Raw genomic sequence first — 26,027 nt, forward strand, 5'->3', positions numbered from 1 at the left:
TTCTGCTCACAGGATCCGCTTTGCCATCGCGGGCATCTGGCCCAAGATGGGCTCCACGTAGTTGTCAGCAGTCAGAAGCAGCAGAACTCGGCAGCCACCCTGCAGGGGGAGGGGCTCAGCGTGACGGGCACTATGTGCCATGTGGGGAAGGCAGAGGACTGGGAGCGGCTGGTGGACACGGTGAACTGCAGGGAAATGGGCAAAGAGCCAGGAGGTAGAAAAAGGAGCCAGCCTGAGCCGCCTTCCCTGCTTTCCTGGACAGCCTTGGTGAATCCAATGCACTGCTGTTAACTAAAACATAACAGTGCGTTCTGCATACCCACACCAGCCCACCGGTACATTTTTATTGTATGCCTTTCTATTATGTTCATATACTAACGTTGGAGAATCATCCCATCCCAATCAGAGAATGTTAAAACATTCTAGTGCTTCAATCCTGCATCATCCCTTGAATACCCCAAAGAAACAACTGGTTTTGGTTCTCTAGTAATTTTCAATCTAACTGGACAGATGACAAGGGTAAATACAATCATAAAATAGATGTTCCCACCCATGAGCTAATAAACAATCCCCTGTTCTTCAGCTTATAGAGTCAAGTCCCTGGGAACCTCGGGAAGCAGCCCACCATGTTTCAACCACCTACTATGTGCCATTACCTGTGTTCAAAGCCTTACAAAGGTTATCTCTAGACCTGACAACAACCCAGGCAAGGCAAGGACTATTCTCTCAGTCTGCAGAGACTGGCTCAGATAGCTGGAGCTACTTCCTAAGGTCCCACAGCCAGTAAGGAAAGAGCTGTGATTCGACCCAGACCTCCCAAGCTCCCTTCCTTTATTGGCTGCCTACAGACTACCAGGTACTGGACTTTAGTCTCAAAGAAAGTATATAAGTCAATGTCACAGTTAGTAGTGGACACCAGCCTTCCAGCTGCAGAAGGAAATATGAACCATCCAGCAAAGGAAGCTCCTCTTCCCTTGAGGCTCAGGACACACTTTATTCCCCAGAGTGGAAGGGAGAATCTACCCAAAAATGGAGAGTATGGGATTGTGCTAACAGATTGGAAGGTTGGCAGAAATAATTTGCATAATCTTAGAAGAGGGGGATCTTAAGCAATAGTAGACAATAGTATGGTAGACTGTATAGGGTAATTTCATTTTTAAGGAACTCTCTGGCAAATGCTCAAATATGCATCGGAAAGAGCCAAATGTGAGTCCTAGAAAGTCACCTTGCCTGGCCTAGGCTGGTGGACAGAGCCCAAGATTGGGGACTTGATCCTGATGGTGGAAGGAGCCATTTGGGAGTCTGGGTCAATCAGTGACTAACCATATCACATGTAAGTAGCAATGTAATGTGAAAATCCTGGTGGAAATACATCCTGTGGCCCCCACCAGGTTCACTTAACAGGGCTACAGGCCTGGCCCAGAAGCGGTACTGGAGCTAAACCTTTAGGAATGGATGGGAATGTTCAGATGGAATAGAGATGAGGTTCCAGATAACTCTGCAAAATGAGCAGACAGCCAAGGAGGAACTGAAGGAAAGAGAGGAGCACTGGCAGTCCACAGTGGAGAGCACAGGCTTAGGAGTACTGCTGGGAAAGGGGCTGCATTAGAAAGATAGAGGCCACGGGCCTCTATATCCTGTTTGTTTGTTTGTTTCCAAGATGGAGTTTCACTCTTGTTGCCTAGGCTGGAGTGCAGTGGCACCATCTCGGCTCACTGCAACCTCCACCTCCCAAGTTCAAGCAATTCTCCAGCCTCAGCCTCCTGAGTAGCTGGGATTACAGGTGCCCGCCACCATGCCCAGCTAATTTTTGTATTTTTAGTAAAGACGGGGTTTCACCATGTTGGCCAGGCTGGTCTTGAACTCCTGACCTCAGGTGATCCAGCCCCTGGGCCTACCAGAGTGCTGGGATTAAGGGCGAGAGCCACCATGCCCAGCCATAGCTTCTTAAAAGGATATGTTAAGGATGTTAAAAGGATATGGCCTCTTAAAAGGATATGTTTAGACATTCTTGTAGCAAATAAGAAGCCATGTGAGGTTTTGAGGAAGAGAAAGATGGTTATTAAGAAAGATAATATGGCTCTGGTAGGAAGGATATACAGAGAAAACACTGAATCCAGGGCATTAGTGAGGAAGCTGTTGCTGTCATCCAGGTTTAGAGCAGTGGTGGTGGGACTGGAACAAATGTGCCCAAGAGACATTTAGTGGGAACGAACCAAGATTTTCCAACCCCATGTCAAAAAGTGGGAAACATGAGCGAAGTCAAAAATGACTCTCAGGTAGTTTGTGTGACCATTGTCAGAGAGGAGAATGATAGAATACTTGTCAGCTATTTGAAATGTCTTCTGCCAATTGCCACATGTTACCCTGCAATGAGAAAAGCCACTGCCCTGAGAATGGTCACTACCCAGTGGCCTCCTCATCTGCACCACAAAGCTTCTAAGTGTGTGGTAAGCGGAAACCAGATTAGCTGCCTATCTGCTTGATTATATTTTTTCTTAAAAATGTATAACTATCAGAACACAGAGCAAACACCTCCTAACCGTTTTAGTGTAGTGATCACACAATTTAGAACAAGACTAAGAAGACATCTTTTTTTTTTTTTTTCCCCAGAGACAGGGCCTCACTGTATTGCCCAGGCTGGAGTGCAGTGGCAGGATCATAGCTCACTATAACCTCCAACTCTTGAACTCAAGTAGTCCTCCCACCTCAGCCTCCCAAGTGGCTAAGACTATAGGCATGCACCACCACACCAGTTCATTTTTTAATTTTTTTGTAGAGTTAGGGCTTTATTGCCCAGGCTGGTTTTGAACTCCTGGCCTCTAGCAATCCACCCCACTGGGCCTACCAAACTGCTAGGATTATAGGTGTGAGCCACCACACCCAGCCTCATTCTTCTTTTATGGTTTCCTATCTCTGTTCAATCAAAACCCAGCCTCCTCCCGTCTCTGTGCTGACAGACCTAGAAGGAGAGGGGCATGGGGTATACAGCGGAGTAGAAAATGTCTCCAGGTGATTCTAGAGCAATCCACTGTCTTCTCCCAGCCCAAACACACGTGCACTGAGCACAGCACACGTCACTTATTAACTTATTCTGCACCTCCCTAGTAACAAGTCCATTGGTGAGACTTATACAGAGCCAAGGCAGGTGACTGGGCTTTATGCCAGGATACCAAAATTTAAAGGGTGCAAGAAAGTATTAATACTGGTTTCAAAAGAGTATATGACTTTAAATTTTCTTAGATTTAATTTTGTTGACAGCCCAGGCATTCCTTCAACCATGTAGAAGGTTAGCACCTAGTTAACAAGAATAATTAGTTAAAACGGGAAGCTAGCAGATGGTGTACATTGTTAGTAACACCCCTCTGTGTGCCAAATCTGAAGCACAAAGTTGACCAAGGGCCCATGTACTGCTACTTGCCCAAGGCATCAAAATTGCCAGTTCTGGGCAAATGCAAAGTCTGGTTTCAGGGTCGCTTTGTACTGAAAACTCTTGTTGGCAGATTCTGCTTGGCCATTCATTACTCTAGCACACGCCTCACTACCTACTTATAACATATTAAGGAGGTGAGATGTTGCCTTTCTTGGCTTTCTCAGTTTAAATGTCAGTTTCTGCCTTAAATCTTTCATGCCTCCAGGTCAAAAGAGAGAGAGAGAGACAGAGAAAATGACATTATAACCAAATATGGAATTGCTTTAAATTCAGGCTGGTATCTTCTCCCATCATGGCTCTCCTGGGCAGTCAGTTTCCTAATGACCCCAACTCACTTTCAGAGGGCTCTTATGAATTAGCAGTGTGCTACAGAATGGGAGACTGACCTCAGTTCTTCCACTACTAACTAGCTTTGTGCCCTGAGCAAATCACTTTCCCAAACATAGAATAAGCAGGCTTCCTGTTCTTAGCTACCCTCAGTGTGTCACTACTGAACTATATGATCTTGAGAAAATTCCCAGAACCTGTTTCATCATCTCCACCTTAAGGACATTGGAATAGATGATCTCAAAGGCCCCTCCAGGGTAACTTTCTTCAGCTCTATTTAAGCCCGTTTTTCCATTCAAGTAAGTGTGGACAGATTGACTTTGAGATAAGGGTAACTTATTCAAGGAGAACTGGACAGTAAGCACTTGGAGAAATGGGGGTGGAACTCAGTGTGAAAGGAAGAGGAGGGGACTGGAAATAGATTTGGAGGTGAGACTTGAAATCATGAGAATGAAGAAGCTCCCGAATGGGAAAATGTAAAGAAAAGAGCAAAGGGTCAGAGACAGCCTTAGAAGAATAGGAGGTGGGAAGAAAACACTGCAAAAGAAAAAAGGCCAACTTCCTGGTGGCTCGTGCCTATAACACTTTGGGAGGCTGAGGCAGGCGACTGGCTTGAGCTCAGAGTTCGAGACCAACCTGAGCAACATGGCAAGACCCTGTCTCTACAAAAAATACAAAAATTGGGGCCGGGCGCGGTGGCTCAAGCCTGTAATCCCAGCACTTTGGGAGGCCGAGACGGGCGGATCACGAGGTCAGGAGATCAAGACCATCCTGGCTGACACGGTGAAACCCCGTCTCTACCAAAAAAGACAAAAAACTAGCCGGGCGAGGTGGCGGCCGCCTGTAGTCCCAGCTACCCGGGAGGCTGAGGCAGGAGAATGGCGGGAACCCGGGAGGCAGAGCTTGCAGTGAGCTGAGATCCGGCCACTGTACTCCAGCCTTGGCGACAGAGCGAGACTCCGTCTCAAAAAAAAAAAAAAAAAAAAAAAAATTGGCCAGGTGTGGTGGCACGCACCTGCATTCTCAGCTTCTTGGGTAGCTAAGGCAGGAGGATGGCTTGAACCTAGTAGGTCAAGGCTGCAGTGAGCTGAGATCATGCCACTGTACTCCAGCCTAGGAGACAGAGCAAGAATCTGTCTAAGAAAAGAAAGAAGCCAACCTTAAATGCTTAGCAGCAGATCTTAGGGCAGTTTTGAAGAAAAGATATTTTAAAAAAGAGAAGTTATTTTGATGATAGTTCCTAAGAAGGAAGGTTTTGTCGTCATTGTTTTTGTTGTCATTTTTAATATAAAGAAAAAGTCTCACTGTGTGGCCCAGGCTTCTCTCAAACTCCTCAGCTCAAGTGATCCTCCCACCATGGCCCCCAAAGTGCCATGATTCCCGGTGTGAGCCACAGGGCCTGGCTCAAAAGGAAGTTTTTATCAACATGGACAAATGCACCTCCCTGACTTACTGAGGCCCTGGTCCAGACATCACCCCTCTCTTTAGGCTGTGAAGCTTCATGAGAGTATCGATATCCTAGTCTCCACTGCTGCTGCCAGCACTTCCTTTGGAAGCCTAATGGATATCACCGAGGAGATATGGGACAAGGCGAGAGGGGGTTAAAGCAGCAAGGGGCGGGCCTCAGAACACATTCAGCACAAACTCCGTCTGCTTTTAGAATGTGTTTGTCAAGAGCAGTGTAAATGTGAGGACTCTTTGCCACATGCCACACACGTGGAGCACACCTCATAAAGGGTGGGTGGGGGCAGCTTCCTCTGTCCCTGCCCTTCTTATTCGTTTCTGCTGCTCCTACTTCTGTCTGCCTCCATCTGCTCTTCACTATCCGCCGTCTGCTCCCCTCCCCAGCATTCTTCCCCGGCAAGCTCTTCTACCTTGTTGATTTCCAACAGAGACATGGCAGCTAATATGCCAACAACTATGACACTTAAACGTACACACCCAACTGTCCCCTTTTCAGCTACCAAAAAGGAATCATGTTTCATTAGTTGGGAAATATTAAAAGCTGCTAGTTAAGTAAAATACTAATTCTGGTGAAACGACCAGTTGCCACTTTATAACATACATCCTTTAAAAAATAAAAATAAAAACCTATATTATTTTCTTGTTAACTGCAATGTCAAGAAAATCTGAGATCCAGATGTCTAAATTCAAGTGGTACAATATTGGGTTTTATGTGTAAGTATATAATTACATTATATTCGTAGTATATTTCACAGACATTCTTTAATTACAAAGCTTTAACTAAAATTTTTGTCTTTGTTTACTAAGGTTAATATTCCCACATGATTTGGAAACGCTAATTTTTTTATGATCTCCCATGGTTTTGCTTTTTACTCTGACGTTGTATTAGTCTGTTGCATGTTGCTATAAAGGAATACCTGAGCTGGGCAATTTATAAAGAAAAGAGGGTTGTGGCCAGGCGCAGCAGGTCACGCCTGTAATCCCAGCACTTTGGGAGGCCGAGGCGGGCGGATCACAAGGTCAGGAGATCAAGACCTCCCTGGCTAACATGGTAAAACCCCATCTCTACTAAAAATACAAAAAATTAGCCGAGAGTGGTGTTGGGCACCTGTAGTCCCAACTACTTGGGAGGCTGAGGCAGGAGAATGGCGTGAACCCGGGAGGTGGAGCTTGCAGTGAGCCGAGATTGCGCCACTGCACTCCAGCCTGGGCGACAGAGCAAGACTCTGTCTCAAAACAAAAAAAAAAAAGAAAAGAGGGTTGTTTTGGCTTACAGTTCTGCAGACTGTACAAGAAGCATGGTGCCAGTATCTGCTTCTGATGAGGCCTCAGGAAGCTTACAATCATGGCAGAAGGGAAAAGGGAGCAGGCGTGTTACATGGCAAGAGAGGAAGCAAGAGAGACACCAGGGTTTTAAACAACTAGCTCTGGCATCAACTAATAGAGTGAGAACTCACTCATTGCCACAGGGAGGGCACAAAGCCATTCATAAGGTATCTACCTCCATGACACAAACACCTCACACCAGGTCCCACCTTGAACACAGGTGATCACATTTCAACATGGGACTTAGAGGGCACAAACATACCAACTATATCAGATGTCATCAAATATTTCTCAACACTACAGTATCAGGATGCGAAAATACTATGATTTATTTACCAGTGTTTCATACACATAAAGACTGAAGTGCCAAAATGTTCTTCAGTGAGCTGGTTTTTTATTCTGTTAGGCTATTTCCCTCTCCTTTTTTTTTTTTTTTTTTTTTTCCTCACTGTGTCACACAGGCTGGAGTACAGTGGTGCGATCTCACCTCACTGCAACCTCTGCCTCCCAGGTTCAAACAATTCTTGTGCCTCAGCCTGCCAAGCACCTGGGACTACAGGCGTGTGCCACCACACCAGGCTAATTTTTTGTATTTTTAGTAGAGACAGGGTTTCACTGTGTTGCCCAGGCTGGTCTCAAATTCCTGACCTCAACAGATCCACCCACCTCGGCCTCCCAAAGTGCTGGGATTATAGGTGTGAGCCACCGCACCTAGACAGATTCGGATAGTCTTTAAAATGGAGGAACATCATTCATGAACAGTCTGAATAGAGACCATATGAAAGTCAGTTTTAAACTAAGTACAGGCACACCTCGGAGATATTGTGGTCTGGTTCCAGGCCACCACACAATAAATTCAATATTATAATATAGCAAGTCACATGAATTTTTTGGTGTCCCAGTGCATATAAAAGTTATGTTTACACTATAATGGTCATCTAATGATAGTCTATTAAATGAGCAATAGCATTATGTCTTAAAATTTATATACATATCTTAATTTTAAAATACTTTATTGCTAAAAAATGCTAACAATCATCTGAGACTTTAGAAGCTGTAATCTTTTTGCTGGTGGAGGGTCTTGTCTCCACATTGATGGTGGCTGACTTAGGGTGGTGTTGCTGAAGGCTGGGGTGGCTGTGGCAATCTCTTCAAATAAGCCAGCAGTGAAGTTTGCCACATCAACTGACTCTTCCTTTCCAAAAGGTTTCTCTGTAGCATGCAATGCTGTTTGATAGCATTTACCCACAGTAGAACTTCTTTCAAAATTGGAGTCAATCCTATCAAACTCTGCCACTGCTTAGTCAACTAAGTTCATATAATATTCTAAATCCCGTGTTGTGATTTCAACAATGTTCATGGCATCTTCACCAGAAATAGATTCCATCCCAAGAAACCACTTTCTTTGCTTATCCATAAGAAGCAACTCCTCAGCCGTTTACATTTTGTCATGAGATTGCAGCAATTCAGTCCCATCTTCAGGCTCCACTTCTAGTTCTCTTGCTATTTCCACCACATCTGCAGTTCCTTCCTCTGATGCAGTCTTGAACCCCTCCACGTCATCCATGAGGGTTGGAATCAACTTCTTCCAGACTCCTGTTAATGTAGATATTTTGACCTCCTCCCATGAATCACAAATATTCTTAATGGCATCTAGAATGGTGAATCCTTCTCAGAAGGTTTTCAGTTGACTTTGCCCAGATAAATCAGAGGAATCGCTATCTATGGCAGTTATAGCCTTACAAAATGTATTTCTTAAATAATAAGTCTTGCAAGTCAGAATTACCCCCGATCCATGGGCTGCAGAATGGATGTTGTGTTAGCAGGCATGAAAACAACATTAATCTCCTTGTACATCTCCATCAGAGCTTTTGACTGACCAGGAGCATTGTCGAGAAGCAGTAACAGTTTGAAAAGAATCTTTTTCTGAGGAGTAGCTATCAACAATGAGCTTAAAATATTCAGTTAACCATGCTATAAACAGATGTGCTGTTATTCAGGCTTTGTTGTTCCATTTATAGAGCACGGGCAGAGTAGATTTAGCATAAATCTTGAGAGCCCTAGAATTTTCAGAATGGTAAATAAGCATTGGCTTCAACTTAAAGTCACTGGCTGCATTAGCCCCTAACAAGAGAATAAGCCTGTCCTTTGAAGTTTTGGAAGCCATATTAACAATAAAACTGTTTTGCTTTCTTATCATTTATGTGTTCACAGAAGTAGCACTTTTAATTTCCTTCAAGAATTTTTCCTTTGCACTCACAATTTGGCTAACTGGTGCACATGTCCTAGCTTTCAGCCTGCCTCAGCTTTCAACATGCCTTCCTCACTAAGCTCAATTATTTCTACCTTTTGATTTAAAGTGTAAGATGTGTGACTCTTCCTTTCACTTGAACACTTAGAGGCCATTGCAGGGTTAATAATTGGTCTAATTTCAGTGTAAATGTGTCTCAGGGAATATGGAGGCCCACAGAGAGGGAGAGAGATGGGAGATGGGCAGAGCAGTCAGAACACACACAACATTTATCGATTAAGTTCACCTTCTTTTCTGGGTGTGGTTTGTGGTACCCCAAAACAATTATAATAAAAATATGAAAGATCACTGATCACAGATCACTGTAACAGATATAATAATAATGAAAAAGTCTGAAATATTCCCAAGAATTACCAAAATGTGACCCAGAGACAAAGTGAGCACATGCCGTTGGAAAAATGGCTCCAGTTAGTGCCATGAACTTTCCATCTGTAAAACCCTTCAATTTGTAAAAAAACACAATATCTGCAAAGTGTGATAAAATAAGATGTACCTGTAACTTTTCTTTTAGATTATATATATTTTTTAAATATCACAGTACATCAAATCCAAGCATAATGCCTGATCCTTGATTGAACTCTGAACTTTTTTAAAAAAACACATTTGGGGACAATTGAGGCCAATATATTAGATTAAATTATCATCAATGTCAAACTTCTTGGGTGTGATAATGGATTATGGTTGCGTAAAAGAACATCCTTGCTCTTTGGAAATGTATGGTAAGTATTTAGGGATAGAGCATTCTAGTATCTGCAACTAAGTTTGTTTATTTTAATTTTTATTTATTTATTTATTTTTGAAATGGAGTCTCACTCTATTGCCCAGGCTGGAGTGCAGTGGTGAGATCTCGGCTCACTGCAACCTCCACCTCCCGGGTTCAAGCTATTCTCCTGTTCCATCCTCCTAAGTAGCTGAGATTACAGGCACATGCCACCACGTCCAGCTAATTTTTGTATTTTTAGTAGAGAACAATTGGTGAATCTAAGTGAAGGATCTCTAGATACTCGTCGTATTTCTATTTCCAATTTTTCTGTAAGATTGAAATATTTTAATATAAGCAGTTGTCTAGAACAATGTAAACAGGGGTCATGCATTTGTTTTAGATTATGGATGTGGGGATTCTGATTGTACCTTGTCTTCCAGCTTCCCCAGAAGGTGCCTCCTCATGATCCCACTTTCTAATCAGGTCTAGCCAGGCAGTCCATCCTAGAGGGCCAAGAGCATCTCACTCCCTAAGCACAGAAGCCAGAGAAGTGCTAGAACAACCCCAGGAATCCAAGGTCAGGCCACATTTTCCCTGAGAAGCATGGCCCACTCTAAGACAGGTCCAGGAGGCTGACAATTGCAGACTTTCCCTATTTTGAAGAAACGCAGAAAACACAGCTCAAATCCAAAGGAGCCCTGAGGATTTAGGCCCCTTCTGGGCCACATCATACTTGGCTGGTGACAAAACAAGATGAACCAGGCTCCATTTTTTCTCACCTGAACCTAATGTATCATTATCTAGCTGAGCAGCTGGTGAGAGCTACTTCTCCCTGAACCTCAGTTTCTTCATGTGCAAGATGCAGGTGAATCATCCTAAGATCTTCGTCAGCTCTGACAAACATCCTAGGAACCCACTCTAACTCCTCATTGCCATGCCTCCTCCAGTGCTCTTCACTCATGCTGTTTCCCCTTCTTCTCTTGGCTTCAGACTCTGGACATTAATGTGAAGGCCCCAGCCCTGATGACAAAGGCAGTGGTGCCAGAAATGGAGAAACGAGGGTACAGAGAGTGAGGGAGAGCCTGGGTGAGATGGGACCTCACACGGGCTGAGGGCAGTGGTCCACACTAGGAAGAGGGTCAGCTCTCTTCTTTTTCCAGGGGTGGCTCAGTGGTATTCCTGCCCTCTGTAGCAGCCTTCAGTCCATCTCTTGTAAGAAACCTTTTGTCTGCCCCTTCCATCCCATCCTCCACTCTACATCTTTCCACCCCTCCTGTTACATAACCCAAAGAAGTTTGTGTCCCCTTTTAGAATCACACCAAGTCCCTGCCCTGCAAGATGCCTTGCCTCCACAAACCATAACCTGGGGGAGGTTTAGCCACAAGACAGTTTCCTAACTGTGCCCCTCCCTTACAGGAGATCCCTATTGAGCACTGCCCTTTCTGTCTAGTAATTAGAACCAAGAATGACCTGGAAACTATGAGTCTGACACATTCCCTTCTTTCTCCAGGGCTTCAGTCCTTACAGTGTCAGTAAAACAGCCTTACTGGGCCTCACCAAGACCCTGGCCATAGCGCTAGCCCCAAGGAACATTAGGGTGAACTGCCTAGCACCTGGACTCATCACGACTCACCTCTGCAGTGTAGTGAGGAAGGGTAGCTCTGCATCCCACTGGAACCCCTTGAAAGGCATCCATCTTCTTGGACAGGGAAGCCCAGTACCTGATTCCTAAACTCTCAACCACTCCATTCTCCTTCCTTGGGCTTTTCCATATTCCCTCTCTGTACCAACTGCCCTTTCCAAGCCAGACTCCTATCAAACCTTTCCTGAGGTATAGGGTGGAGACTGAGGTATTCAGACTCTACTCACACTGTTTCCTCTCTCCTTACATGGATGAGAATTGGAGAGATGCAGCAAAATGCATCACTAGAACCTGAAACAAATGAAACACATGACGGCAGTGGGGAGAGCTGGGAGCTAGAAAAAGAAATAGGAAGTGAAAGAGGGAAGTCTGTCCATCCTTACTCTCTTGCCATGAGGACAGGCAGTTTCTTCCCTTTCTGTTCTTCGCTTTCCTCTTCTTAAACATAAAGACATTTCCCTTCTTCCTGCAGCTCTGGATAGACAAGGAAAAAGAGGAAAGAATGAAAGAAACTCTGCAGATCAGAAGGTAAAACCATCATGCGGTCAAGGGCCCTAAGAGGCATGAAGATGGAAAGGTCTGGTCCCTAGCAGCCCACAGTCCACTGTCTCAGTCCCACAGATAACACAGGCAGGCTCTCCTCTGCCTCACAGACCACAAATTCATAAACACTATCACTGCAGTGGCCTGAGCAAGAAGTCAGCTTCCCTTTCAAAAGGTAAACCCAGAGACATCGGGGTTTCAGCAGTGCAGAGCTCTGGGAGAAGTCCTGAGTCCTTTCTCCACCTGGGAGATTGCCTCCACCTCTGAGCATCCATGGAGACCAAAGACCAAAACCAAAACCATGCATTTTTAGTTCCCTTGAATAATGACACATGTTTATGAAACTCAGGTTAATGATCTACAATCCAAATGAAAAGAATGAAGAGCTTTACTAAGCCCCAAACTCCCCTTGCCTAAGGAGTTACTTTCTTCCCCAGTGAGCTGGGTGAACTGTTCAAGCACCTTTGTCGGGCTCCCTTTCCTCTAAATTCCCTGCCTCTCTCTATCTTCTGGCTTCGAGGACAGATGCCAGCAATGCCTAACTCTGTACTGGTCCAGACATCCCAAATCTTCCCAAAGGCATTCTGATGTCAGGCATGAGCTGCAGGCCTAGTTTGTAACTCATTAATAATTCGGGATTGTCATCCTAGAGCTCCAATGAATTGATCTAGCCCATGTAGCTCGATCCTGGATTCACATTAGAATCACCTGGGGAGCTTTTTAAACTGCAGATGCTCAGGCCCCACCCACTCCCAGAGATTCTTTTGTAATTGGTCCAAGGTAGGACTTGACCATCTGGGCTTTTGTTTTTCTTTGTCTTTTCTTTTCTTTTTTTTGTTTTGTTTTGTTTTTGTTTTTGTTTTGTTTTGTTTGTTTAAGCCTCTCAAATGATTGCAAGGTACAGCTAGAATGGAGAACCATTAATTCAGCCCTTGTATGTTTGAGTTACTCACTCTGCCCACCTCTAGAGCATTCTATGGCAGGCAAATTAAAGTGTCTCCTAACTATGCAGTCACTGATAAAATAAGAATTAGCACATTCTCACCAAATGAACCTAACTTTAAGGGACAAGTATAGATTCCTGAAAAAGTTGTCTGTAAGTTGAACCTATACAAATGGAATCATTTTAAACACACCATTTACTGTCACACAGATTCCCTGATACTTTAGTGTGTGCACATGTGAAACCATTTTTTTTTCTGAAGTATGAAATAATTGCTTACTATTTTATCTGTATAACTTTGGATTTTGGTGTCCTGAGCTCTCTAAAAAACAGTGTGTTTCTACAGTATTTGAATATTATGGGTAATGGTTTTTGCAGAGTACAGTATGCTCATACTAAATTATAACAGCATATCCTCATGGTAACACTATTTGATAGGCGGAAAGCTTGTACACTGATCCTGAAAAGTCATCTGATAATTCTTGATTAAGCAAATTTCATTCCCTGTGGGCCGAGTGAGGGAGGCAGACCTGTTTGATTTTTACTCCCTTTCTTGCTTCCCCTATTCCCCAGGTTAGGCGAGTCAGAGGATTATGCTGGCATCTTGTCTTTCCTGTGCTTTGAATATGCCACCTACATCACTGGGGAGACAGTGGTGGTGGGTGGAGGAACCCCGTCCCGCCTCTGAGGACCTGGAGACAGCCCATGGGGCAGTGTTGGGCTCTAGCTCCTGGTGCTGTTCCTCCATTCATCCACTGGCCATTCCCACCTCTCCTCACCTTACTGTTCACCTCATAAAATCAGTTCTGCCCTGTGAAAAGATGCAGCCTTCCCTGCAGTCAAGGTGGTGTCTTACTCAGGATTCCTGCTGTTGTTGTGGCCTTGGGTAAAGGCCTCCCCTGAGAACACAGGACAGGTCTGCTGACAAGGCTGAGTCTACCTTGGCAAAGACCAACAGATATTTTTTGCCCGGGCCACTGGGGAATTTGAGGGGAGATGGGAGAGAAGGAAGCTGGAGTGGAAGGAGCAGAGTTGCAAATTAACAACTTGCAAATGAGGTGCAAATAAAATGCAGATGATTGCAGGGCTTTGAATCGAATCCACGTGTTCATTTCTCAGTGTGGGGTGCTTAGCTGAGCAGAGAGCAGAAGTCTGGCCAGGCTGGATCTCTGGATCCCCCAGCCCTCCTCCCTGTCTCCAGGACCTGAGCGTGATGTGCAGGGGTGGAGGTGTCTGCAGAGCTGCCAACTGGAAGGAAGGTGGCACGGGAACTCCCAGGACACCACGGGGATCCCCGAGGCAGGGCGAGCCGGGCGAGGGTGGGGAAGGATGAACTCTCTAACATCTCCCCGCCCCTTGCCTCCCAGATCTGGCCAGGTCCCCTTCTGGCATGGCCCTAGGTCCCGAGTTCCCTCCCGAGTCAGCAAGGACAAGCTGAACAGGTCCTGAGCCGGTGGGGAATAGAGAAACGCCCTGCAAGCTGCCCAGGCCCACAAACAAAAGAAATGGGTTCTGCCCACTGGCCCGAGGAATAGTAGACGGAAAGCGGGGACGCTGCCCCCTACCCCGAAGGCCCGGACACCTGGCGACGCACACCGGCCAGCTCACGCGGGAGCCGGCGAGAGGGGTCCGCGTGAGCGCGCGCGGGGGGTCTCACGCTGCTCGGCCGCGCGTCGCGCATGCTCAGTCGGGCAGCTCTCCGGGCGGGGCGGGGGAGCCGGCGCTCCGTGGCCGGGGGAGGAGCGCTCAAGCAGCCGCCCCTGACCCGAGCGGGCTCGGCCGCTGCTGCAGCGCTCAGCGCCTGGGCCCTGCCGAAGCCGGGTCTAGCATGTGCTGCGGCTCCCCAGCGGTGGCGGCGGCTCCTCTGCAGCAGCCTCAGCAACAGCGGCCGCCATGGCCAAGCCCAGCGTGGAGCTCACCCGCGAGTTGCAAGGTACGAGGCTGCCTCGGTCTCCGGGACGCCCCGTCCGGGAGCATCCCAGACCCAGCGCGTTCCTCCCCGCGGTGCACCCCAGCCCGGTGTCTCACACCCCTCACCCCATGCATCCCGGCTCCAAGGCAGCCCCTGCATCCCAGTCCGGGCATCGCTGTCCCCGGAGCATCCTCCGCTGCCTGCCTCGCCTCACCCGGTCGGGACCTTCCTGTCCCGGAGCCGCCCGTCCCGCCCTTCGGTGACAGGTGCAGTTCCCTGGCGCTCTCTGGGGCTGACTCTCGGCGTTCCTGGCCCACCTTCGGCGAAGCGTCCGGTCTCCCCTCCGGAGAGTCCCCGCTTCCCCGCCGGGCGGGGCCAAGCCCGCCCCTCCCGGCAATGGGAGCTGCCCCTGGTCCTGACCGCTGCGTGGCTTAACACCCTCCCTCCTCCCGGCCCCGCCCCGGAACTGGCCCTGAAGAGCCCCTTAGGAGCTGGGCAGCGCCCAGGCCAGTGGGGCAAAGAAGAGAGTCAGGGAAGAGGCCCTGGATTGGAGCTAAAACCAAGAGCAGGAGGGTCTCTGCGGCTCGCCTCCCACAGCCCCCGTCCCAGCCTGCCTCCTTCTAGCTACCCACCACCCACACATCAAGGCTGCTCCCGTTTGCATGGTTCTCAGACCTAGCCCAAACCCAGGCCCGGCCACCCAGCACTGCCACAACCCTGACCCCCAGAGACGGGAGCACAGGCTAGCCCACGCAAAGCGCAGGATGCTCATGGATACTCAGAGGCATGCTGCACCGTGGCGGTCTCCCACACCTGTACACACACACAGCACAATCGTGAGACGTGTGTAAACACATCTTCACAGAGATGGCACCCCAGCACACGCGCGCGCGCGCACACACACACACACACACACACTATATCTGGGTGGTTCTGCCAGCAGATGGTATGGGTCTCATTTAAACGTTAATTCTTCTCCCTGCCCAACACACAGGGAGGAACTGTCTGGCTCTGTGCCCCTTCCACAGCATACTCATTCACACTTACCTGTCCCCACCAATGCCACACTCAGACTCCCTGACATCTCCAGGAGGCATGCACACTCTCATAGTAAAGGCAGACACTCACACCCAGACCACCTAGAATATAGTCAAAGGGACACCCCACACCCCCACACACTGACTCACTGTGTATGTGTCAATGGCTGTTGTAGTGCATGGGTTGGAAATTCTTCACACCCTTAGAAGTGTAAGACACACCCTCCCACAGACAGTCAGCAACCGTCCCCTGACTCAGGGACATCAGGAGCCAGAGTTTTCTCCATATTCTACTCCTTCTCTAATAGGAAGAGAAAAGCCAAAAAGAAAGAGTGTGAAAAGTCACCCAAGCAGGAAAGGCCTCTGTCCCTGTCCTCCCTTGTCTCTCTGTTTCTCTCTCATCCCATTTGACCCTGACCCTGCCTCTATCTGGAGAGCTCTGGGAGGTGGAGGTGGCCAGGGTAAGGGGAAGCTCTGAGCAGGCTCCCACTCACCCTCAGACAGTATCCGGAGGTGCCTGAGCCAAGGGGCCGTGCTCCAACAACATCGTGTGAAGTTGGAGACAAAACCCAAGAAGTTTGAGGACCGAGTGCTGGTGAGGGCACTGGGCATGTGGGGAGGCAGGAGGTGGCTGGCAAGGGCAGCTGGCCAGGAGAGGGCAGGGAGCTGGGGGGACAGAGGAGACAGAAGTGGGTGGACACTGAAGAGACAAAACCTGGGGGGAGGAGGCAGGGCTGGACTATGTTGATGTCCAAAAGTCTAGGGTAGGGCATCGGGTTGGGGGGACAATCCAAGAGCAGAGCTGAAGGGCTTAAGGAGGGCAGGGCCACTAGGGCCCAGAAGCTGCCATGAACCGCCGACATTCTTTTCCTCTCTCTGCAGGCCTTGACCTCCTGGCGCCTCCACCTCTTCCCCCTGAAAGTCCCAGCCAAGGTGAGTTGGGCTGAGGAGCAGGAGAGCACCTAGCATTCTCCCTACCTCCCGAGCCTGGCAACCCAGGTCCTTACCAGGAGCTGAGCATCTCCATCCCTCCTAGGTGGAGAGCTCCTTCAATGTCCTGGAGATCCGTGCCTTCAACACGCTCAGTCAGAACCAGGTGAGTACCAGGGCTCTGGGCCCCACTACTGGGCCAGCTGGAGGAAGGAGCAGAGAGGAGGGAGTCTGAGGCTCTGATGCTTCCTCTCCCCCAGATCCTGGTGGAGACGGAGCGTGGCATGGTGAGCATGCGGCTGCCATCAGCTGAAAGTGTGGACCAGGTGACACGACATGTGAGCTCTGCCCTGTCCAAGGTCTGCCCTGGCCCTGGGTGAGTGGCAAATGAGGGGTCTCTTAAGGCATTAGATAAGAGGGAGAGTTCTCCTTCCCTTCCTCCTTCCCCTGGACGAGGGCTGAGAAGAGCTCTTATGTCCCCACTCCTGGTTTTTCCTGGGATGCAGGAGCTGTAACGGGGAAAGAATTGAGAGCCTCCTTCCAGCCCTCTCTGGAATGACTTGTTTGTTTTCCAGGTGTTTGATCCGGCGTGGAAACGCAGACACCCCAGAGGGGCCCCGAGACACATCCCCCAACTCTGAGACTTCCACATCTACCACCCACAGTGTCTGCGGTGAGCAGGGGCAGATATGAGGAAAGTAGGCACTCCACCATCTTGGCCCATGACCACAGCCCTTTGTGCACTGGGTGTTGCCTGCGTGGATTGCTTTGCCTGCCCTAAGGACTCCCAGCTCCCAGACCTCAGGAAGTTCACGGCATAGCAAGAACCAAGAGCACTGCCAATTAAAGTGAACTTGACTGTTCTTGAATCCAAGCCTATTCCCCATCTCCTTACCCTCGTGGAACCAGCCTATCTCCTGCCCCACAGGTGGCTTCTCTGAGACCTACGCTGCTCTGTGTGACTACAATGGGTTACACTGCCGTGAGGAGGTTCAGTGGGTACGTTGGACAGGGACCCCATAGGGAACAAGTGGGGCCTGGAGGGAGGGGGCTAAGGAGGAAGTGGGGAAGGTGTGAGCCAGTTCCACCTCTCCAAGGATGTGGACACCATCTACCATGCTGAAGATAACCGGGAGTTCAATCTCTTGGATTTCAGCCACTTGGAGAGCCGGTAAGCAGATGGGGCAGAGACTCCACCCTCAAATTCCCAACTTCAGCCCAACCCCAGCCTTCCCAGGAGCACCCTTCTGGTCCCACAGCCCCAGCTCTAACTCCCCAATTCCATCCCATCCCCATCTACCCATCTAGGCCTTCCCCAGCCCAATTACCTATCCTTGGTCTCTTCTTTTCTGACCCAGCCACCTGCTCACCACTTTCCTGCCCACTTCCATATCCCCACAGAGACTTGGCCCTAATGGTAGCAGCCCTGGCCTACAACCAGTGGTTCACCAAACTCTACTGCAAGGACTTGCGACTGGTAGGAACTAGGAGGGGCTGGTGAGGTGGGGAGGAGTAGTGTCCCCCTTGGCCCCTGATCACAAGACCCCCTCTGTCCTCAGGGCTCTGAAGTGCTAGAACAGGTGCTACATACCCTGAGCAAGTCGGGGAGCCTCGAAGAGCTGGTGCTGGACAACGCCGGGCTTAAGACGTGAGGCCAGCCTCCTCCTTGGGCAGTAGTGCACCCTTAATGTAGTTTTAGGGTCCCAGAACCTCAGAGCATGATGCAGGCCTCTGGACTATCTTATCCAGTGCCTCTCTTTACAGAAGAGGAGACCAAGGCCAAAAGAGGGCACAAAGCAATTCGGAGATCAAGCTAGGACTCAGACCCAAGCCTCCTGACCCCCAGCTCCATGGCCTTTCCCCAGGATGTTCCATGCCCTGTCCTCTTTTTCCATTAACTACCAAGCAGGGTGGGCTGCTCCAGTCTTGAGGACCCAAAGCTGACCTTTGTCTCAGCACAACTTCCTAAGGTGTGGAATGCCCCCAGGTACTCTGGAGTGGTGACAAGTTCCCCGGCAGGCCCTGAGCTATTCCCCTGTTGTGGGGACCTCTGACCATTGCAGCCCCAGCCAGGCAGGCAGGTAGAGGAGGAGGGGAAGCCCAGAGGCTGGGACCTGGGGCTCAGCTCAGGACAAATCCTTCCTCCCCTTCCCTGAAGGGATTTTGTCCAGAAGCTGGCCGGGGTGTTTGGGGAGAACGGGAGCTGTGTGCTGCATGCCCTCACTCTGTCCCACAACCCCATCGAGGACAAGGGTGAGCCCCAGCCCTGAATCCTGTCCCCATCACAATGCAGACCCCTGTCCTAGCCCAGAACCCAACCAGGTCTGAACAGCAGCTCTCCAGCCTGATTCCAGCCCCTGCCCTGAAACCTCCATCCTTGACCCAAGGCCTGTACCCTACTCGAGCCCCCAACCTGACTCTGTGCCACCCACGCCCACTGCCCTGCCCCTCACTGGGCCCGTTTCTCTCTCCACTCCCCAGGCTTCTTCAGTCTGAGCCAGCAGCTCCTCTGCTTCCCCACTGGCCTCACCAAACTGTGCCTGGCCAAGACTGCCATTTCCCCTCGAGGTACTCACACCAGGACCCCTGACCTCTGACCCTACCCTGGTGCTGCCTGGAGTGTTGAGCTCCAGAGGTACACCCACACACTCACACACCATCTCAGGGATGGAAGAGTGAAAAGGAGCCACATTTGGGGAGCGGGGAAGAGTTATGTGCTGAGGGGAAGAGGTGGGGCTAGGGGCCAATCCAGTCCAGTGCCCACTATGCTCAGGGCTCCAGGCACTCGGCCAGACCTTCGGGGCCAACCCAGCATTTGCCAGCTCCCTTCGATACCTGGACCTGAGCAAGAACCCTGGGCTCCTCGCCACGGACGAGGCCAATGTGAGTCCTCAGAGCAGCCTCAGTCCCCTGAAGAAAGCATGCTCAAGCTTCAGGAGCTGGGAGGCCTTCTGCCCCATGGCCTCTGGGGGTGGCGAAACTCCGTCATCCCTTCCCCTGCAACCTCTCTATCCTTCCTGCTCCAGGCCCTCTACAGTTTCCTGGCCCAACCCAATGCTCTGGTGCACCTGGACCTGTCAGGAACTGACTGCGTCATCGACTTGGTGAGCAGTTGGTGATGGGAAGCCAGTCCGAGGTGATGTGGGGAGACCAGAGTGGACCTCGGTCTCACCCCCCATCCCTGAGTACACAGGTGGACAGAGCTGTCTGGATGACTTCAGGTTCAGCTGAAGTATAAAGCAATGTCTGTAGTTCATACCTGTGTGGCACTTTATCCAGGCCACAAGGTTGTGCTTGCTGTGCTTAAAAGCCAGCCCTTGCTCCCTTCCCCAGCTGTGCGCCCTGGCACCCTCAGGGCAATGGATGCTTTTCCTGACTTGAACAAGGCACCTTAGGAGTCAATGGTGGCCCTGACTTTACACATCCACTGCCTGTGAGCAGCTCTATGCCCCTGTAAGCCAGGCAGGGAGTAGGCCCATGTTCCATAGGGGAGAAAACAGAGGCTTCAACAATCTGAGTGGGCATCTACAGTGGGGCTCACACAGGCTGACCACAGAGAGTGAAGAGCCAGGAACCTCGATGGGGAGGAAGGGGGAGTCCTTTCCTGCCACTCCCCACCCCCTTCCAGCTCCCCTGAGACCCACCGTGTCTCCCCCTACAGCTTCTCGGTGCCCTACTCCACGGCTGCTGCTCCCACCTCACCTACCTCAACCTGGCTCGCAACAGCTGCTCCCACAGGTGGGAGAGGAGGGGGAAGGGAGGACAGAGCAAGACATGGCCAACCCCCTCCCTCACTGACCCCAGGGGTCTCTCCACAGGAAGGGTCGAGAGTCCCCGCCGGCCTTCAAGCAGTTCTTCAGCAGCGCCTACACACTGAGCCACGTCAACCTGTCAGCCACAAAGCTGCCCCTGGAGGCCCTCAGGTCGGGTGGGTGCAGGGTTGGGGGCGCATCCAAGGGAACCACGGGGAGCGGGGAGAGGTAAAGGAGGGCCTGCTGACCTCCGTCCCACAGGGCGCTGCTTCAGGGCCTCTCCCTCAACAGTCACCTCAGTGACCTACACCTGGATCTCAGCAGCTGTGAGGTGAGCCGTCAGTCCCCAACCCCTCTGCCGGCCTCTGACCCATGTGTATTTCTCGGACCTAAGTCAACCCCTGGCTCCATCTAGCCTCTGTGCTGACCCTCTGCGACCCCCTGACCTGGCCACACCACCACTTTCCCCTCTCAGTCTGGGGTCTGTGGCCCTCTTTTCCAGAGGCCATTCACTCTCAGTCTCTAGTATCTCTGCCCTTGAAGCTTTGGGGTGGGAGATACCAGACTTTTCCACCAGAGGGCAGGAGCAAGCTGTCTCAGGAATAGCAGCCTTTCTGGCCTAAGTGGGGGAAGCCACTCTAGGGAAGGATCTGGTATGGGGAAAGAGTCTCCCTGATTTTACACCCAGATCCTGGCATGAATTTGATTTCTGGTGTGACTACTCTATCCTAAGCCTTAAAGGTGCCCTATCCCCCACCCCAACTCCTGCCTTCCACCCCTCACCTTGTCCCTGCAGCTCCGCTCAGCGGGAGCCCAAGCCTTGCAGGAGCAGCTGGGAGCTGTCACCTGTGTAGGCAGCCTGGATCTGTCGGACAATGGTGAGTAGTGGTGCCTCACTTCCCTGGGGCCGGGGAGAACAGGGACCTGGAGCATGCAGAAGCAGCCCTGAGGGGACACCAGTCAGCCTCAGGCCTCAAGGCCAGGCCTCTCCCGTCTGCTCACCAGGGTTCGACTCGGACCTCCTGACACTGGTGCCGGCACTTGGCAAGAACAAGTCCCTCAAGCACCTGTTTTTGGGCAAGAACTTCAATGTCAAGGCCAAGTGAGGCCCCCTTTCCGTGCCCACAGACCCTTATCCCATCATTCACCCATCCTCTTGGCTCACCGTGTTACCTCTGGCCACCTCTCTCCTCCTCCAATAGCATGACCCCAGCCCCTCCCCTCCTACTCTGAGCCCCACCTCCCTGCAGGACCCTGGAGGAGATCCTCCACAAGCTGGTGCAGCTAATCCAGGAAGAGGACTGTGTGAGTGCCTGGGCCTGGGAGGGGACCTGCAGTCGGAGGAGGCTTTGGGGCTGGGCCCAACCCCCCCTTGCCCACACAGTCCCTGCAGTCACTGTCGGTGGCAGACTCCCGGCTGAAGCTTCGCACCAGCATCCTCATCAATGCCCTGGGCAGCAACACCTGCCTGGCCAAGGTGGATCTGAGCGGCAATGGCATGGAGGACATCGGGGCCAAGATGCTGTCTAAGGCCTTGCAGATAAACTCCTCCCTCAGGTGGGGCCCACACTGGGTCCCCCTGACCTGGAGCCCCAGCCCTTCCCCATATATATACAATCCCCCTGCTTGCCTTGATGCTCTGGACCCCAGCTTTCAGAAGACCCCCAACCCCAGAACCATCTCTGAGTCATCCTTATTGCCCCAAGAGGATTGGGTCCCTGGCCCCTAGTAGGGACCCAGGGGGAGGGATGCTAAACTGGTGCTTACCCTCCCCCCAGAACTATCCTATGGGATCGGAACAATACATCTGCCCTGGGCTTCCTGGACATCGCAAGGGCCCTGGAGAGGTGAGTAGACGATGCTTCTGCCCTAATCCAAGGCCCCAGCCTCCCTGTGCCTGGATCAGGCCTGAACCACTCTTGCCCCACCCTAGCCCCTTTGACCTATTTGCACAGAAATTTTAGGAAGGGCCATGGAAGAGAGAAATGATGAGCAAGGGGGCTGGCGGGCTGCTCACCAACAGAGGAGGCAGGGGCCTCCCATCCTCACCTGTTCCCACCCAGCTGTGCCCTGTGTCCCACAGCAACCACACGCTGCGCTTCATGTCCTTCCCCGTGAGCGACATCTCCCAAGCCTATCGCAGCGCCCCTGAGCGCACGGAGGACGTCTGGCAGAAGGTGCAGGGTGCTATCCTAAGCAGGGTGGGACAGCAAGGGGCAGGGCGCAGCCCACATCCCCAGGCCCTGACCCACCAACCCCATCATCTCCAGATCCAATGGTGCTTAGTGAGGAACAACCACTCCCAGACGTGCCCCCAGGAGCAGGCCTTCAGGTTGCAGCAGGGCCTGGTGACCAGCAGCGCCGAGCAAGTAAACGTTTCCCTCTGGGACACAGGGGGCATACCTGGGGCATGCAGGGCACAGGTGTGATGTGATGGAAAATTGAGTGGGGGGAGCATGAAGAGGCACTGCATGGTGCCTGTCACTGGACTGAACCATGTGGGGAAGCAAAAAGAGAGGGCATGCCAGATATGGGCTTCAAACATACGTGGGCGAACAGCAGGAGTGCACAGGACTCTGGGAGCTCAGCTGAGTATTCAGAAAGGCTGTAGCAAGGGGGACCAGGCCAGCCAGAGACATCACCTCCACCACTGCTAGCACCAGTAGCACTGCCTAAGGGGTCCCACCTGCGAAGATGTGGAAGCAGGGGTCCCCTTGACACCCCTGCCACTGTGCTCCAGATGCTGCAGCGGCTGTGTGGACGAGTGCAGGAGGAGGTGCGGGCCCTGAGACTCTGCCCCCTGGAGCCCGTGCAGGATGAGCTACTCTACGCTCGGGACCTCATCAAAGATGCCAAGAACTCCCGGGCGGTGAGCCCTCCACAGGCTACCCTTCCCCTGAAGTCTGGAGAACCCAAGAAGGCCAACCATGCTAAGCCATGCCAGCCCTGCCCTGTGCATCTGCCTTCCTAGCCCAGGGACCCCGGAGATCTAGCAAGTCCTGGTTCTGGCCTGCTAATCATAACCCCTTCCTTCTCCAGCTGTTTCCCAGCCTCTATGAGCTGGGCCACGTACTGGCCAATGACGGGCCTGTGCGGCAGAGGCTGGAATCAGTAGCAAGCGAGGTGTCCAAAGCTGTGGACAAGGAGCTGCAGGCAAGTCCTGGAGGAGGGAGGAAGCCATGGTGGGAACCCAGTGTTGACTGAGGCCCTAAGCCCAGAGCTAAAGTCAGAGCTGGGAGACTACTGGAGGGCCAGGAGGACATGTGCAGAGTTGAGACCACCCACAGTCCCACGTTACCAAGGCATTGCTGCAGTATCAGGCTTGGATTTTTTTCTTCGAGCTTTGATGTTAGTCCCTGAACTCTGAGCCCACCCCTTCTGGATTTGGATCCTTGGACTGACTCCCCCTGTCTATATGGTAGGGTAGAAGGAGCACTGACCAGAAAGTAGGGAAGCCTTAGTGTCCAAGACTCTGCCACTAACGGTTTTGTGACCTTAGGTGGGTCCCTTGGTCTCAGCATGAGGGGCTGAAATAGATAGTCTCCCCTGCTGTGGTGCCACCCCTGACCCTGTCCCCCTTGGGCCTCTGGCCTCCCTTTCCCCCATACTAGGTGATCCTGGAGTCCATGGTCAGCCTGACACAGGAGTTATGCCCTGTGGCCATGCGGGTGGCCGAGGGGCACAACAAGATGCTGAGCAATGTGGCGGAGCGTGTCACAGTGCCCCGGAACTTCATCCGAGGGGCACTGCTGGAGCAAGCAGGACAGGACATTCAGAACAAGCTGGAGTGAGAGGCGAAGGGCAGGGCTGGGGGCTGAGCTGGATTTGGCCGAGATCACTTAGGGACTTGGGACTGGAGAGCTATCAGCAATGAATAATGAATGGCACAATCTCCATTACAAGGATCAATCTTTAACCAAATGCAACCTTGCTATTTAGGGTCTGACTGGTCTTTGCCCTAGAAATCTAAGTGCTGAGCTGGGGTTTAGGAGCCAAAGGTTGTGCCCACACAGGTGTACACACACATACCCACACAAATACACCAGGAATGGGATAGCAGGGCCTCCTTGGAGGCGTGGACAAAGAAAAGTCCCTAAGTTGGGTGTGTGGAAGCACTGTCTTCCTTCCAGTTTTCGTTGCCCCTAGAGCTCTTTCATTCTGGGTCTGGGTGCCACCACTCACCAAAGCAAAGGAAAAGTACTACACATATCCATGAAACAGCTAGGTCCAAGGAAGGGTCTTTTCTACCCTCACAGTAGCAACTAGCAGGGTTTAGTTAGTCAGCACCCCAATTACCTAGTTCTGTTCCGCTGGGGCTCCAGGGGCCTGACCTAGGGCCCCCTTGCTCCTTCTTCTCCTCGAATTCCTCTTTCCCCACACATAGTTGGGCTGGGGGCTCCGGGGTGGGACTAGATCTGTATTTATGGACAAATGAGTGTCGCGGGCTAGGCTGCCTCCTTCAGCAGCCACATGCGCTCCATGGGCAGACAGACCAGGCCAGCTGGCCATTCTCTCAGGCCTCTGGGAAAGGGAGTGGCTCAGGGGCCATGCGAGGGACTGAGGTACTACTGTTCTGAGTAGCCCCACCTGTGCCCACAGTGAAGTCAAGCTCTCAGTCGTCACCTACCTAACCAACTCCATAGTGGATGAGATCCTGCAAGAGCTCTACCACTCCCACAAGAGCCTGGTAAGGCTTCTGCAGCCTGGCCTGACTCAGGCACACCCTCTACCCCACATTACCCTGTCTCCCTAATCACTCTCCCCTTCAAGGCCCTGGGAGGTGGGCAGCTTCCTTGGAATTCTGTTCACACCTGCCCTTCCCCAGGCCCGGCACCTGACCCAGCTAAGGACGCTGTCAGATCCACCAGGGTGCCCAGGCCAAGGGCAGGATCTGTCCTCCCGGGGCCGAGGCCGGAACCATGACCACGAGGAGACCACAGATGATGAACTTGGGACCAACATTGTGAGCCCCCCGCTCCCTGCTCCTCCTTAATAACCGGGGCCCTGCCCTTAAACCTGCACAACACTGTCCCCTTTCACTGCTCTGGACTCCCCTGGCCACCTCCCTGAGCCTGGCCTTCTGCCCCCAATCCCAATCCAACCCAACCTCTTCCCTCATCCCAATGCCTCAGCCCTCTGAGGAGCAAGGGGCAGGATGGGCTCAAATAAGGTTTCATGATGAATGGATGGCTCTGGCCCTGCCACTCGTCTTCATTTCTGCAGGACACCATGGCCATCAAAAAGCAGAAACGCTGCCGCAAGATCCGGCCGGTGTCTGCCTTCATCAGTGAGTCTCCCAGCCTCCGTTCTCATGGACTCCAGACTCCCACCCTCCATAGCCCCTCTTTCCCTTGATTTTTTCTCTGTCTCCCCATCCTGCTTGCTCCCCATTCCTCTGCTAGTCCCTCTAATGCTACTGTCTTTGCAGGCGGGAGCCCTCAGGACATGGAAAGCCAACTGGGGAACCTGGGAATCCCCCCTGGCTGGTTCTCAGGACTCGGGGGCAGCCAGCCCACAGCTACTGGCTCCTGGGAAGGTCTATCTGAGCTGCCCACTCATGGTTACAAACTAAGGCATCAAACACAAGGGAGGCCCCGCCCCCCCAGGACCACGCCTCCAGGACCTGGTCGGCCCAGTGTGAGTCCCTAAGGCCTCACAAGAGGATCCCCTTCACTTAGTGATGCCAGAGCCAGGGGTTTTACCT

At 51.4% G+C, this 26,027-nt stretch overlaps 2 protein-coding genes and 1 long non-coding RNA gene across 19 annotated transcripts in view; 2 read left to right on the forward strand and 1 right to left on the reverse strand.

The window, feature by feature from the left end:
* On the forward strand, positions 1-13,779 carry LOC102131691 (dehydrogenase/reductase SDR family member 4-like). The gene is made up of 4 exons (XM_015453619.4): positions 1-267; positions 11,075-11,209; positions 11,679-11,734; positions 13,266-13,779. Exons 1-4 carry the CDS (start codon positions 133-135, stop codon positions 13,378-13,380), a joined length of 441 nt encoding a protein of 146 aa, XP_015309105.3. The 5' UTR covers positions 1-132; the 3' UTR covers positions 13,381-13,779.
* Positions 8,477-14,968, reverse strand: LOC135971604 (uncharacterized). Of its 3 annotated transcripts, none has more exons than XR_010587839.2 (3): positions 14,819-14,968; positions 11,590-11,680; positions 8,477-8,610 (listed from the first exon to the last, which is right to left on the reverse strand). It is a non-coding gene; the product is annotated as an uncharacterized lncRNA (long non-coding RNA). The 3 variants fall into 3 exon arrangements; XR_012415650.1 differs by lacking the exon at positions 14,819-14,968 and adding an exon at positions 14,730-14,743; XR_010587840.2 differs by lacking the exon at positions 8,477-8,610 and adding an exon at positions 11,370-11,497 and having other exon boundaries at positions 14,819-14,855.
* The window catches only part of CARMIL3 (capping protein regulator and myosin 1 linker 3), an 18,022-nt gene continuing 5,804 nt past the window's right edge, over positions 13,810-26,027 (forward strand). For 9 of the 15 annotated variants that reach the window (XM_073997039.1, XM_073997041.1, XM_073997043.1 and 6 more), the window contains exons 1-31: positions 13,810-14,625; positions 16,146-16,236; positions 16,524-16,574; positions 16,678-16,737; positions 16,832-16,947; positions 17,147-17,244; positions 17,500-17,570; positions 17,669-17,742; positions 17,973-18,048; positions 18,131-18,219; positions 18,730-18,824; positions 19,053-19,139; positions 19,345-19,454; positions 19,598-19,675; positions 20,233-20,309; positions 20,390-20,494; positions 20,585-20,654; positions 21,120-21,201; positions 21,329-21,425; positions 21,574-21,628; positions 21,708-21,880; positions 22,102-22,170; positions 22,407-22,500; positions 22,594-22,692; positions 23,064-23,192; positions 23,363-23,476; positions 23,935-24,110; positions 24,923-25,010; positions 25,149-25,286; positions 25,547-25,610; positions 25,752-25,960. In XM_073997039.1, coding sequence (XP_073853140.1) covers positions 14,372-14,625; positions 16,146-16,236; positions 16,524-16,574; positions 16,678-16,737; positions 16,832-16,947; positions 17,147-17,244; positions 17,500-17,570; positions 17,669-17,742; positions 17,973-18,048; positions 18,131-18,219; positions 18,730-18,824; positions 19,053-19,139; positions 19,345-19,454; positions 19,598-19,675; positions 20,233-20,309; positions 20,390-20,494; positions 20,585-20,654; positions 21,120-21,201; positions 21,329-21,425; positions 21,574-21,628; positions 21,708-21,880; positions 22,102-22,170; positions 22,407-22,500; positions 22,594-22,692; positions 23,064-23,192; positions 23,363-23,476; positions 23,935-24,110; positions 24,923-25,010; positions 25,149-25,286; positions 25,547-25,610; positions 25,752-25,960 — 3,189 coding nt within the window. In that variant the 5' untranslated portion in view covers positions 13,810-14,371. Of the gene's footprint in view, positions 14,626-16,141; positions 16,237-16,523; positions 16,575-16,677; positions 16,738-16,831; positions 16,948-17,146; positions 17,245-17,499; positions 17,571-17,668; positions 17,743-17,972; positions 18,049-18,130; positions 18,220-18,729; positions 18,825-19,052; positions 19,140-19,344; positions 19,455-19,597; positions 19,676-20,232; positions 20,310-20,389; positions 20,500-20,584; positions 20,655-21,119; positions 21,202-21,328; positions 21,426-21,573; positions 21,629-21,707; positions 21,881-22,101; positions 22,171-22,406; positions 22,501-22,593; positions 22,693-23,063; positions 23,193-23,362; positions 23,477-23,934; positions 24,111-24,922; positions 25,011-25,148; positions 25,287-25,546; positions 25,611-25,751; positions 25,961-26,027 lie in introns of those variants that run through there. The other 6 variants (XM_073997048.1, XM_005560908.4, XR_012415626.1 and 3 more) reach the window with 5 other exon arrangements.

The sequence above is a fragment of the Macaca fascicularis genome, chromosome 7, assembly GCF_037993035.2.
Source record: "Macaca fascicularis isolate 582-1 chromosome 7, T2T-MFA8v1.1".
NCBI lineage: Eukaryota > Metazoa > Chordata > Mammalia > Primates > Cercopithecidae > Macaca > Macaca fascicularis.